This window comes from Podarcis melisellensis (genome assembly GCF_964234715.1).
Source record: "Podarcis melisellensis genome assembly, chromosome: 3".
NCBI lineage: Eukaryota > Metazoa > Chordata > Lepidosauria > Squamata > Lacertidae > Podarcis > Podarcis melisellensis.
In genome coordinates, this window is record NC_138530.1 from 83,841,231 (window position 1) to 83,854,376 (window position 13,146).

General features: G+C 40.9%; 1 protein-coding gene and 1 long non-coding RNA gene across 17 annotated transcripts in view; one reads left to right on the forward strand and one right to left on the reverse strand.

Annotated features, from left to right (window-relative positions):
* The window catches only part of LOC309366384, a 40,951-nt gene extending 31,949 nt beyond the window's left edge, over positions 1-9,002 (forward strand). For 11 of the 12 annotated variants that reach the window (XR_014166660.1, XR_014166661.1, XR_014166662.1 and 8 more), the window contains one exon: positions 5,965-6,227. This is a non-coding gene — a long non-coding RNA (uncharacterized lncRNA). Of the gene's footprint in view, positions 1-5,964; positions 6,228-8,325 lie in introns of those variants that run through there. The other variant, XR_014166663.1, reaches the window with a different exon arrangement.
* Positions 1-13,146, reverse strand: part of KCNQ5 (potassium voltage-gated channel subfamily Q member 5) — a 254,367-nt gene that overhangs the window by 25,182 nt on the left and 216,039 nt on the right. For all 5 annotated transcript variants that reach the window (XM_081904870.1, XM_081904866.1, XM_081904867.1 and 2 more), the window contains 2 exons: positions 9,009-9,119; positions 6,544-6,639 (listed from right to left, as the gene is read on the reverse strand). In XM_081904870.1, the coding sequence (XP_081760996.1) occupies positions 6,544-6,639; positions 9,009-9,119 (207 nt within the window). The remainder of the gene's footprint in view (positions 1-6,543; positions 6,640-9,008; positions 9,120-13,146) is intronic.

Genomic DNA, 13,146 nt, shown 5'->3' on the forward strand with positions numbered 1-13,146 from the left:
TGACTGACAATTTGGATTTGATTGATATATGGAGGATCAAGAACCCTCTAGGGAAAGAAGGAACTTTCTTTTCTGAGGCCCACATGACATGGACGCGAATCGACCAAATATGGATAACTAGAGGGCTGGCACCTAAGACCAGAAAAGTGGAAATCTGCCCAAAAACCTGCTCCGACCACAACGCTTTGAGAATGGAATTGAGATTAAATACAACCGGATCTTTCAGATGGAGAATGAACGACGCTTTGTTAAGAGATCAGGAGATTGTTAAGAAGGCCCAAAAAGTTTTAAAGGATTATTTTGAAATAAACTTAAAGACAAATGTGGAAAAAAGAACAATCTGGGACGCAAGTAAAGCAGTTATGAGAGGGTTTCTAATACAGCAGAACACGATTAAAAAAAGGCTCTGGAATGAAAAGAAGGAGAAGATTTTGGAGAAAATAAGAGAAGGAGAGAAAAAAACTGAGATCCAGGCCTAAATCAAAGGAAGTATTGAGAGAAGTGAAGTTTTTCCAGGCACAATATTCGAAACTGATAAATCAAGAGGTGGAATGGAAAATTAAACAAATGAAACAAAGATCCTTTGAATCTGCTAATAAGTGCGGGAAGTTGTTGGCTTGGCAGTTGAAAAAGAGACAAAAGCTTAACACAGTTACAAATCTAGAGATTGAAGGGAGAATGGTTCAGAAACCCGAGGAAATTAGAAAGTGTTTCCAGAGATATTTCAAAGAACTTTATTCACAAAGGCCACAAAAAGGCTCGGAGGTGGACCAATTTGTCACAACTAATGGATTACAAAAAATACCCCAGGAAATGAGAGCAACCCTGAACTGTAATATTACAATCCAAGAAATTGAATGCGCCATTCAGAACCTCCAACTGGGCAAGTCTCCGGGACCTGATGGACTTACTTCCAAATATTACAAGGCATTGAAGGATTCATTGATACAACCATTGTTGGAAGTTTGTAACCAGATTATGGAGGGGAGGAAGGCACCGGAAACGTGGAAAGAAGCTTTCATCACGTTGATACCAAAATCAGAAACTGAAAAAACTCAACTTAAAAACTACCGTCCTATCTCACTCCTAAATGTGGATTACAAAATCTTTGCAGACATTTTGGCAAGCAGGTTTAAGAAAGTATTAAATGAAGTGATTCATAAGGACCAAGCAGGCTTTCTCCCTGGCAGACATTTATTTGATAACACAAGAAACATCATTGACATTTTGGAATTTTTACAGATTAACTCAAATACAAGAGCGGTGTTGATCTTTATTGATGCGGAGAAAGCCTTTGACAACATTTCTTGGATGTTTATGAAGAAAAATTTGGAAAGGATGGGAGTAGGGCGGGGGTTTGAAAATGGAATAGAAGCAATTTATTCAGAACAAAAAGCTAAATTGATAGTAAACAACGTGGTGACAGAGGAGTTCAAAATTGAAAAAGGGACACGACGGGGTGCCCTCTATCTCCTCTGTTGTTTATTTCAGTCCTGGAGGTGCTATTGAACATGATTAGAAATGACCGGTTGGCACAGGGAATTGTGGTCGGAGAGAAACAATATAAACTGAAAGCATTTGCAGATGACTTGGTATTAACATTACAGGAGCCAGCCTCTAGTACTAAAAGAGCGTTAGAATTAATTTCTGACTTTGGTCGGGTGGCGGGATTCAAGCTGAATAAACAAAAAACTAAAGTTTTAGCAAAAAACTTGACAACTACTGAAATAGAGGAGTTCAGAAAAGAAACAGAACTAAATGTGGTTAAAAAAGTAAAGTACTTAGGGGTGCACCTGACCTCCAAAAATTTGAATTTGTTTAAGGACAATTATGAGAAATGTTGGTCAGAGATCAAAAGAGACTTGGAAACATGGTCAAGACTGAAACTTTCCTTGTTGGGTAGAATAGCTGCTATAAAGATGAATGTATTGCCGAAAATGCTATTTTTGTTTCAGGCCCTCCAGATCGTGGATAAGGTGGAATGTTTTGGAAAATGGCAGAGGGATATATCTAAATTTGTCTGGCAGGGCAAAAAGCCCCGAATAAAGTTTAAAATACTAACAGATGCGAAAGAAAGAGGGGGGTTTGCCCTGCCGGACTTGAAGTTATATTATGAATCTGCAGCCCTCTGCTGGTTGAAGGATTGGATTTTGTTGGAGAACACCGATGTCCTCGACCTGGAGGGATTTGATAATGCTTTTGGGTGGCATGCATATTTGTGGTATGACAAGGTTAAAGTTCATAAATTGTTTAAAAACCATATTGTCAGAAGGGCAATTTTTATGGTCTGGTCAAAATATAAAGACTTATTGGAGAGTAAAACTCCGAGGTGGCTCTCACCGATGGAGGCCAAAGCACGTAAAAGACTCAATATGGAGGCCCACTGGCCTAAATATTGGGAAATAATTGAAAAAATTGGAGATAAATGGAGGTTGCAGAGTATGGAAAAGTTAAAAAACAAGGTGCGAGATTGGTTGCATTATGCTCAAATTCAGGAAGTTTTTAAAGCGGACAAAAAAGTGGGTTTCCAGGAGGAAAAATCGAAACTAGAGACAGAGTTGCTTGAGCCAAAATCTAAGCTAATTTCGAGAATGTACAACTTGCTGCTTAAATGGAACACACAGGATGAGATTGTTAAATCCTCCATGATAAAGTGGGCGCAGGACTTGGGGCATAACATTATGTTTGAAGACTGGGAAAGGTTATGGAACACCGGAATGAAATTCACGGCATGTAGTGCCTTGAAGGAAAATATTATGAAAATGACATACCGGTGGTACATGACCCCAGTCAAGCTTGCAAAGATATATCACCTGTCTGATAATAAATGTTGGAAATGTAAAGAAGAGGAAGGGACATTTCTACACCTCTGGTGGACCTGCCCGAAGGTGAAGGCCTTCTGGGAGATGATACATAATGAACTAAAAAAGGTGCTTAGATTTACCGTACCCAAGAAACCGGAGGCCTTCCTCCTGGGCATGGTAGACCAGAGGGTGGCCAAGAAAGATAGAACTTTCTTTATGTACGCTACTACAGCAGCAAGGATCTTGATGGCAAAGCACTGGAAGACACAAAATCTACCCACACTGGAAGAATGGCAGACGCAGCTGATGGACTATATGGAACTGGCTGAAATGACTGGCAGAATTCGAGACTCGGGAGAAGAAGAAACGGAGGAAGTTTGGGAAAAATTTAAGGACTATTTGAAAAAGCATTATAAGTTGTATGAATGTTAAAAAATGCTCCTTTCTAGGAAAGTACAGCTTCAGTATCGGTAAATTTTTGAATTGGTAAATAAGGCACAACAAGACAGAAGTGGTGTAATGAAATAATTTTATTGTGTTGAAACTAAAAATTAATGGATTTGGATTGAAATGTTTAGAGACCAGATATCACGATAAAATGGAAGATATATTATTATGTTTAAAATAAGTCAACAAATTGCTGAGGTTTTGGATTTACAGAGAATGCAGTGCTCGGAAGATGGGGAGAGTCCATTAGATTTATGGAAACATGTATTTGCAATTTGAATTTTGTATATTATAAACCTAATAAAAATTATATTAAAAAATAAAATAAAATAAAAGGACTTATCAACCACAACTTTAGGAAACTATTTTGCTGCACTGTGTGTGTGTGTGCATTTGACATTTATCTCAAATTATTTTAACAGTGCATTATAGTCAATATCAAGTTGTATTCTCATAAACATGGAAGTATTTAGCAACAACTGTTAGTTGTTTATCCTGGTAATCAGCATTTGAAAATATTACAATCAATAAGATTAATATCAGATACAATTATATTGGAGAACACAGCTTTTAATGTGATGAGTGATGATAAACTTTATATGGTATTTTGCATACATTATTCTCAATAGTACTGAGGCCATGTTGTAAATTCATGGCTGGGGTAAGATTTTGAACTAGGAAGTTTCCTGCTCACACTTTCAACCATGACACTATGTCTGTACACTACTAAGCATATCATAAAGCTAATAATAAATCGTATGAACAGGCTATATTTCTAAGATAGTGGTTTCTAGTCCCAATTTTTCAAATTTCACATTCTTACTACTTTTCATTTTAGTACAAATCAAGAGATTTAGATTCTGTGCAAAAAATAACGTCCTTCATCATTGGATGCCTTATGCAATTCTAAGACAAAGCTGAGCCCCAGTCAATATGGCCAGGTCTTCCAGTACCATGAGGCAGAATGAGGCTATGTCTGGCAGTCCCTCTTCACCCCTTTGCTGCTCCTATTCTTAGGACCTGGTGCATTGGCAGAACAATCCTTGCTTTTTGGTTGGCCTGGCTCTTTCATTTAGTTGCCCTCTCCCAATGTACGAGCCGGCAGCCCAGGCTATGCACTCCAGCAGGCATCACATATATGCCATGTGTTGCTCTGCTCATGGGATGCAAGACAGTGCTACTGCATTGCAGCATTTGTTTGACTGGGTAGCACCAAGGCCCCAGGCAAGAGTAGTGAGTGATATGGTGGTGAAGTGTTGAAGGGCAGAACTCTATATGCCCTGCTCCCCCTACGTTGCCTGTTCTCCTCAGGTGTGTTGGAGTTAGACGCTGTCCCAATGACAGTGTTGGTTTAAGATTCAGCTGCCAGTCTGGTAAGTTTTTGTATGTGGGATGGGGGTGGGGGTGTCTTCTTATCTTTAGGCCATGTCTGATACCATTAAAAGCCCTTTGTGGTATTTCTGCACTGGTCCTTGGGGAGTAGAGACTTCAGGCAGAGGAGGCTGTCTGCAACTACTCTGTCTTGAGTTCATCAGGTGTGAATCCTGGGCTAAATTGACACTACTAGTTAACCCTGGCATAAAGTGAGATGGCGGCTCACCGTCACTGCTTGGGCTGCCATTCTCAAGTGTGGGGATGAATCTGCAGTTTGTAAAGTCCATATTCATGCAGGCTCTTAATTGACAGTTGCTGGCTCATAACAGTATATAGCTGCAATTCAGCAAATATAGAAAGTGAATTCCTATCTCTTCCCTTCTTCCAATATGAAAACACACACATATTTTAAAATTAACCCTGTTGAAGTTTTGACAGCAATATGCATCCCTCCCATGTTGTTACAAACCATGTATAAAGGAGGTTCCCATGCTTGCACAGCCTGGAACTTGTCCAGTGGTCATGTCGGCATGACAGTTTTGATAGGTTCCCTTTCCTCCCAGCTATCATTCTGTTTTGGGAGTGGGAATGCTCTGTGATTGCTCAGACCTCAACTTCCAAGGCAAGCATAAATGACAGGCTGAGGAAATGACTGACTGATCCCCAAAGAGACATTTGGCAGTTGTACTCTGTGGGCATGATCCAGCATAATTCAGGAATCGGTTCTGCCAAAGTCTTTCAGAGGAGATTAAATTTGGTTTTCAAAGGAATAATGTGTGTGCATGCACACACACAAAAATAATAATGGAGAATTGATTCTGGACTCTTAAATAAATAAATAATAGCTCGGGCAGCATACTAAACAATCACTTTGGATATAAACCTCGATTTAACTGGGTGTGAAAAAAGCCAAGCAACACAACGTGCAGTATTCAAAACAGCAACGAAGTGAAATCTATTGCACTAAAAGGAAATGTAATTAAATGAAGCAGCTGTTTAAAACATCAAATATGCTAACATTTCGATTTACTTTGTTTGATTCCTTCTACACATCAATGCTACCACTGGGAAGGTGCCCATAATTTTAGGCCAACAACTATTGTGATCAATCATTCAAACTGTTGTAGTGAATTGTTTGGACAGAGGTCTCTTCCTTCAAACTGAATGTATTTACCCCCTGGCACAGTGTCAGAGACCCACTACTAATAATTAATTGAATGTGGGCGATGGTGCTGTGCCATAATTTAATCTGACATTTATTTATCAGTTCTGGGTTTTTATAGAAAACTATATTGTAAACTGTGTCATGCAAAATATCACACAGTTTGTATCTTTCTAGGTCTTCCGGAGTGATTACTTCTTGAAAACACTACATACAGTGTGTTATCCAAGCACTGAACATGAGACATGTCAAGCACAAACAGCATCTATTGACATCAACAGGAATTATTGTTATGAATTCAGCAGTAAGTGGTGGATTGTAGCCAAGAATTCAGTTTAACAGAGAACATACTAGTTGTGTGCATGTAGCCCTCTTTAAAAAAAATATGAAATGGTGCCAATCAGCCATTTAGTAGGAAGGCAGGAACATAAGTGACAGAATCTAGCCCCTAACCCTGAGCAGCAGATTGGCTTGATTTCAGGTTTTAAAAAGAAATACATGTGAAACATCCCAGCAACTTGATGAATCACAGTTTTTGTGCATGATTTCCCATCCAGTTTGGACTGTGTGTGCAGAAGTCCAGTTCCATATGTGCATGGTCCCTAGCTAGATGGGAGGAAGATATTTACTGCAACATGCTGCACCATGGCAAATAATCTGGATAATGTTTGCATTTCTTTTACAACTTTGCATGATACGGATTGTAATATCCCTGAACGAAAACTTTTCAAAAAATCTGATTCATTTGGCACTTACTTGAATTAAACTGGCAGCGGGATTCCTTCTTTTTTCAAAATGTTTCTGACGATGCTGTTCCTGTACTTTTAATGCAAATCCTGACCCAAGAATGCCCTGGAGTGCAGTACAGTATGACAAATATTCATGGTCAGGATAGTCATTTTGGTAAGGGGTTAAGAGCATACAATCTTTAAAATCATCTAGAAGTGTTACACATACAAGTAGCACCTGCCATAGTAAGCATGGCTCCTCCACTCTTTGGATACTTGAAATAACACATTGGACACAATCTGGAGCAAATCAAGTGTGTTTAGTGGCCAGACAATACAGGGTTGTGCCCATTCTCTACAATATAGGGAGCAGAGCAATTTAAAGCACAGTAGTGGTTGGTGGAAGGAAAGCTGTTGAAGCTTTCCCTTGCTCATACATTTCCCCCGAACAACGTTTCTTCAAGTTTTTCTATCTCGAAAGGGACTTCAGTCAAAAGTCTTGGTGCCCAGCCAGGAGCAAAATGAGGACAGGCAGTTTTTTTGGGAAAGTGCAGGCAGAAGAGGTTTTACTAACCCTCTCCTATCCGCAGCCTGTGTTTTGAATTGTCCCAGTCCGGTTTTAAAGCAATTCAGAAAGAATCTACCATCACCATGTTTACCATTTACACCTCACTGTTCAGTTTGGCTCTATGCCCAGAAGTGCATGCTATGTTGCCAACTTGTGTTTTCACAAGTTTTCCATTGTAAAGAACGGATGATTTGCCAGGAAAAAATGACAGGTGAGAGGAGAGTGATTAACCTTTTTTTGCCTACTCCTTTTCTCCTACATCCCCCGCCCCAATATGTACACCCCCCACCCCCATACGTATTCCAGACATTTTCCAACATGTGCATCGAACAATGTAGAAAGGGTAATGGCAAATGGAAATTGCAAGGTGCAAATGACAGGGGGAAGGGTTAAGCACCCTCCTCTCATCTGCGAACTTTTACCTGTAAATCACTCAGCTCCAGTGCTCCTTTGTAGAAAATCAGGGGTTAAAAAATGTGAAATGGCTGAGTAAACATGTAGTCTCCCCCCCCTCCCCGTGCACTTAATAACAGCTTGAGTGAAATTACTGAAAGAGCTCAACTGGGATTCCTTTAAACTGGACTTAAGTGTGAAGACAGGAAACCTGCAAATTCAGCAGCACTTTTGTTTACTTCCACCAAACATATGTCTTAAAGAAGCATCACAATTATGCCATATAATGTAGTAGTATTTTTCTCACATTCCATTTGAAAGGTTGAGACTGAAAAATAGTGGCTTGCCTAAAGTTAACCTAAGTGAGCATAGGGTGATTTAATAGTTAAACCAGGGACCTCTAGGTCATAGCACATTTTTTTAACCACTGTGCTATATCACCTTATTCAGTACATATCACCCTATACTTCTGAATAAAAGACTAGTATTGTGGCCCCAGGGGTGTTCGGGTTATTTATTTATAGAAGCAAACTTTTTAGAAGTACTGTATACAATGATCATTTAAAGGGAACATGGAAAATATTCCAATACATGTTACTAAAACTCACAGCTAGGTGTCAGTGTCAGCAGGCAGGCAAGTTTATCTAGGTTCACAAGAATTTCAGCACAGATTATACAGTTTCCTTCCTTCAAGACCAGTAGTTAGCAGCTGGATCAGAAATAACATTTCTGACTTATAAACTCTAAGGTAAATGCTTCACTTTAATTATTAATATAACACAGGATGCCTGCAAGGCATGCAAACAATTTGGTTAATTATATCACCATTATTATTTTCTTGCATCTCAGCTGAAATAGGTTGAGAATATTCATAATTATACTAAGAAGCTCAAGAGGATAGAACAGTGTGTTCCCTAACCTCCTGCAAGACGAGTAAAATTTCTTCTGGATGCTTTTTGACAATCCAAAAAACATTACAAGCATAATATCATTACATTTGCCAAAAAAAGAGCCCTGACTGGATCTGCATGAAAATCACAGTGATACTAGATCTTCACTGCAGATCACATAACCACACAATGACGTGTGTTTTTGGACGAGGCAGATATATTTTCCACTGGGGATATCTGTATTGATGGCAGGAAGCAGTTTCTTTAGCCACTTCAGATCCTGCCCACATCAACCATGTGGATAGATGGGGAACCAGGGTGGACTAAATCTTGTCATTTATGGATAGTGGGGGCTGAATGTCCCATTCCCAATAAGCCTTACTAACATGCCTCACATAAAAAGCTGCCTACTGCTTATGGAACGATATATGGGTACAATATTACCAAAATAAATTCTGGGACTTATCAGATAGATTTTACAGTTATCACAGGACAATAAATGAGCTTTTAAAGCAGCTTCAATTTTCCGCATTGTAGATTGCAGAAATTGCAGTGCCATACGAATAACTGTCCCAGTGTTGTTTCCCATGTATGCCAGCTTAAAGAGTTTGAAGTTTTGCAAACAGTTGTAAAGATACTCACAGCAGGCAATGCAAAGAAAGAAATGCCAAGCAGTGCAAACCCTGCAGAAAGTAGCCTTCCTAGCCAGGTGAGGGGGGTTTTATCTCCGTAGCCAATTGTTGTCAATGTGATCTGAAAAGAAACAAATATAATTCACTGTGAGAAAAAAAGTGGATGGCACAGATGTCGATAATTTTAACATTAACTGGGCAATATTCACAATGGCAAAATGATAAAAGAGTAACCAAAATATGAAATTTTCCTGGTCCATACATAGTGATTTGAATGGGGCTTGCTCACAAAAAAACCACCTCATTCTTCAAATTAGTAGTTATGTACGGACCTCTGGAACAAATTGGTGTCCACTGGGACTGGTAGGATTGGGAAGGCAGGGAGACTAATAGCAAGGGAGGCCAGAGCCAACCAATTCCCATTTTGTCTTCCTCCTCATCCCTGTTGAGTTCTACAAAGGCAACACTGAACCTAAGGAGGAAGCTGACAGGCAGTACCATCCCATGGACTGCTTGTAAATAAGAAGGCAGGCACGCTAAGGACAGAATGAGACTGCTGGAGCTGCCTCCATTGCTTTAATCATAGATCAGCTTCAAATGCTTCAAGCTGTTTTTGATATTTCCCCCCTTCTCAGAAACTGGATGTAAGCCTGCCTGCAAGTGGGAAGTGGCCTGGGGGTATTGTTGGGGTGAATGAGTGGGCATAGAAAGGGTTAACTCCCCTCCTGGTGGCTGATTTTTGCTTGCAAATGCCTCCCACACTTCAGCAACTAGATCTAAGAATCCACACTTGCACATGCAGCATGCCAATTTGTTAAATAGCAGAATCGGACTCCCTTGAAGCAACTGCATATGAACCCTGAGATAACAGAGAGATTTAGTTTAGAATTAATCTGGATGTCTAAACAAGTAGATTAGTTGAAATATATTCTCAAATGAGAGACACCAGAGAAGTTAAAAAGACCAGGAAAACCCTCAATTTAAGAAAATACCATAAAATGTGTATACAAGACCATTCAATGAAGTTCATTTGGAAGGTACTTTAACCGTTAAACCATGCTCATCACTGTAGCTTTTAAGAATGACAACAAATTCAGAAATACATGCTACTGGAGACCCTATTTTAGAGGCAGTCTAGCATAATATTTTTTTAAGAATCTTCTTTTAGAGGAGAAACAATGACTTGACTTTTTCATTGCGGGGAACTTACGTCATCAACCCTTTTATTTGCAGAACCCCTCTCTTAAGCTGCAATTTGTTTTTACTTTTTAAATAACAGTAGAGCTTTCCCTGCTGTCAATACTGCTGTGTGAAACTCAACTGTATAACTATCATGGGCACATATTGTGCAGATCCTGTGTGAAAGATACTCAGAGTCAAGTGTGGATTTCAATGCTCTTTATTCAGCTCATAGTAGTGAGGAGTGGGAGTTCCCCTGAAATGTCTGCTTTATATACATTATTTACACAATGGGCCCCACGTGATTGGCTAATTCCGGGATTCACCTGTAGGCCAATCTGGTTGCGGATCCACTTCCACCTGGAGTTGGATTGGGTGGCTCCTGCGGACCAACCAGACTGCTGCATTCTTAACCCTATTGTTCTAGGACCAATCAGATTGCTGCATTTTGGATCCTGTTCAACTCAGTACATAACCCTGTGCCACCATCACTGATGACAAGACAGAACGGTATCTTACACACCCCTTCCTCTATGCCTCTGATATGGATACAGTGCCCTGATTTCATTTACCATTAACTACCGTATTTTTCGCTCTATAACACGCACCTGACCATAACACGCACATCGTTTTTAGAGGAGGAAAACAAAGGGAAAAACATTCTGAATGAAACAGTGGATGTATCATTTTTGGGCTTCATGCTGTGGCCACAGACATGTGATCTGATGGTGAATTTGGGGTGACCCAATGCAAAAATCCTGAGAATTCCTGTGGATCCATGCTTGGTAACCACGTTTTTGCACCATTGCAGCCCCAGGCAACAGTGGGTGCGTGATTTGGGGGGGGGCAGGCTGTAGCCATGGACATGCTATGTGATCTGATGGTGAATTTGGGGTGACCCGATGCAAAGATCCTGAGGATCCATGTGGATCCATGCTTTTTAACCACGTTTTTGCACCATTGCAGCCCCAGGCAACAGTGGGTGCGTGATTTTTTTTGGTGCAGGCTGTAGCCATGGACATGCTATGTGATCTGATGGTGAATTTGGGGTGACCCGATGCAAAGATCCTGAGAATTCCTGTGGATCCATGCTTTGTAACTACATTTTAAGTGGGGAGCGAAGGAAAAACAAAGAAGGGACATGAGAGGGCTGTGCAGATAAGCAGCTGGCTAAGAATGCAGGAGAGGGATTTAACGGAGGGAGGAAAGAAAGGCAAAAGTTTCCCCCCACCCAAGCCTGCCATCTCTCTCTCTCTCTCTCTCTCTCTCTCTCTCTCTCTCTCTCTCTCTCTCTCCCCTCCCCCCTCTCTCCCTCTCCCCCAGCAGTACAGGAGCACAGAGACGACATTTTCCCCTCTTCTTGCCTGGAGGGGAGGAATGCAGGAGAGGGATTTAATGGGAGGGAGGAAAGAAAGGCAAAAGTTTCCCTCCACCCAAGCCAGCCATCTCTCTCTCTCTCTCCCCCCTCCCCCCCTCTCTCCCTCTCCCCCAGCAGTACCGGAGCACAGAGACGGAGCACAGAGAGGACACTTTTCCCTCTGTTTGCCTGGAGGGGAGGGGCTTTCCCTGCTCTTTGTTCCGTTTCAGCAAACACAGCAAGGAAACAGAGAAGGTGGGCAGTAAGACCCTGAGGCAGAATGGAGGAAAGCAGCCGCTTCCTCTTTACAAGTGTCCCTTCTAGGAGACCCGCGATTTGATTTTTGTCTGCTTTTTCGGCTCCAGGGACCACACATTCGCTCTATAACACGCACAGACATTTCCCCTTCCTTTTTAGGAGAAAAAATCTGCGTGTTATAGAGCGAAAAATACGGTACATCTGCACAGAGCTTCAATGGCCACACCTAGGCAACCAGATTGCATGCTGTTCCACATGCAAATTTGCAAAACAATGCTGCTTTGTTTGTTTGGTAAAAAAGGTCTAAGCCAGAGGTTGGATTCTATCTTGTTTCATCAGTGCAAGGACTTATGCTTGTGCCATAGAACTTTCCCCCTCCTCTGTCATTGTGCATCCAGTGCCCCTCCCCAATTTCACAGGATAAAATCTGGTCTGGAGGGTTAGGGGAACCCCCTGGAGAGTCTTAGGGGGTGCAAAGGGCAGGAAGAGGGGACTTCTATTTTGAAAGCACAAATCCTTGCACTTGCAGAACAACTTAGTTGGATATCATCCATAGCTGTGTCCCTGAGGAAGGGTTGTCATTTTACTGTTTTGTAAACTATAATTACTATTAATAAAGTTTTATCTTTCAGTCCCATCTGAGACCTCTTATTTTGCTTCTGCATGCAGAATCTTTCATTGACTGCTGCTTTGCATAGGTAAAAAGGGGTCAATCCATAGCTTTGAATTAACCCTCCCCCCCCAAAAAAAATTTTTACAACCAAGTCCCATGAATTTATCTCTTGATTGGCTTAATAAAAATAAATTATATTTCCAAAATAAATGTAGTGATAGCAAAGACCTGAAATGTTAACAGAGGACTAACAAATATCTTTCCATTCCTTGATAGCCTTGCCAGTTCCACAAAGTTCTTTCCTCAGCAAATCAGCATCAACCTGTTTTATCAGGAATGGACCTGAATAATCTGGCCTTCATCCAGGTTGCTATCACTGCCAGACACTGGAGAATAGAGAGATGTTTCCAAGCTACATTTGAAGAAAAGAAGAGGAGCTTATGAAAAGGATAGAGCCAGCTGTCATTTATCTTTAATGACACTGCTGGCTCACAGTCTCCGCAGCAGAGAGATATACCATGGGTCCTGTAGATCTTTATATAATTGCAAACCCTTAGAAAGAAAGAACAGCAGCACTTCTCTCTCTCTCTCTGAACAGAATCCAGCCTGTTCTTTCACACGCTCAACAGGTTCTGAAGCCCCCTGACAAGTACATTACACCTTTTAAGTGTATCAGAGACTCCTTGCCGCCTTTGAGCCCTGCTGCAGGGTGGTTCTTGAGTGATAAAGAGATGTCACATC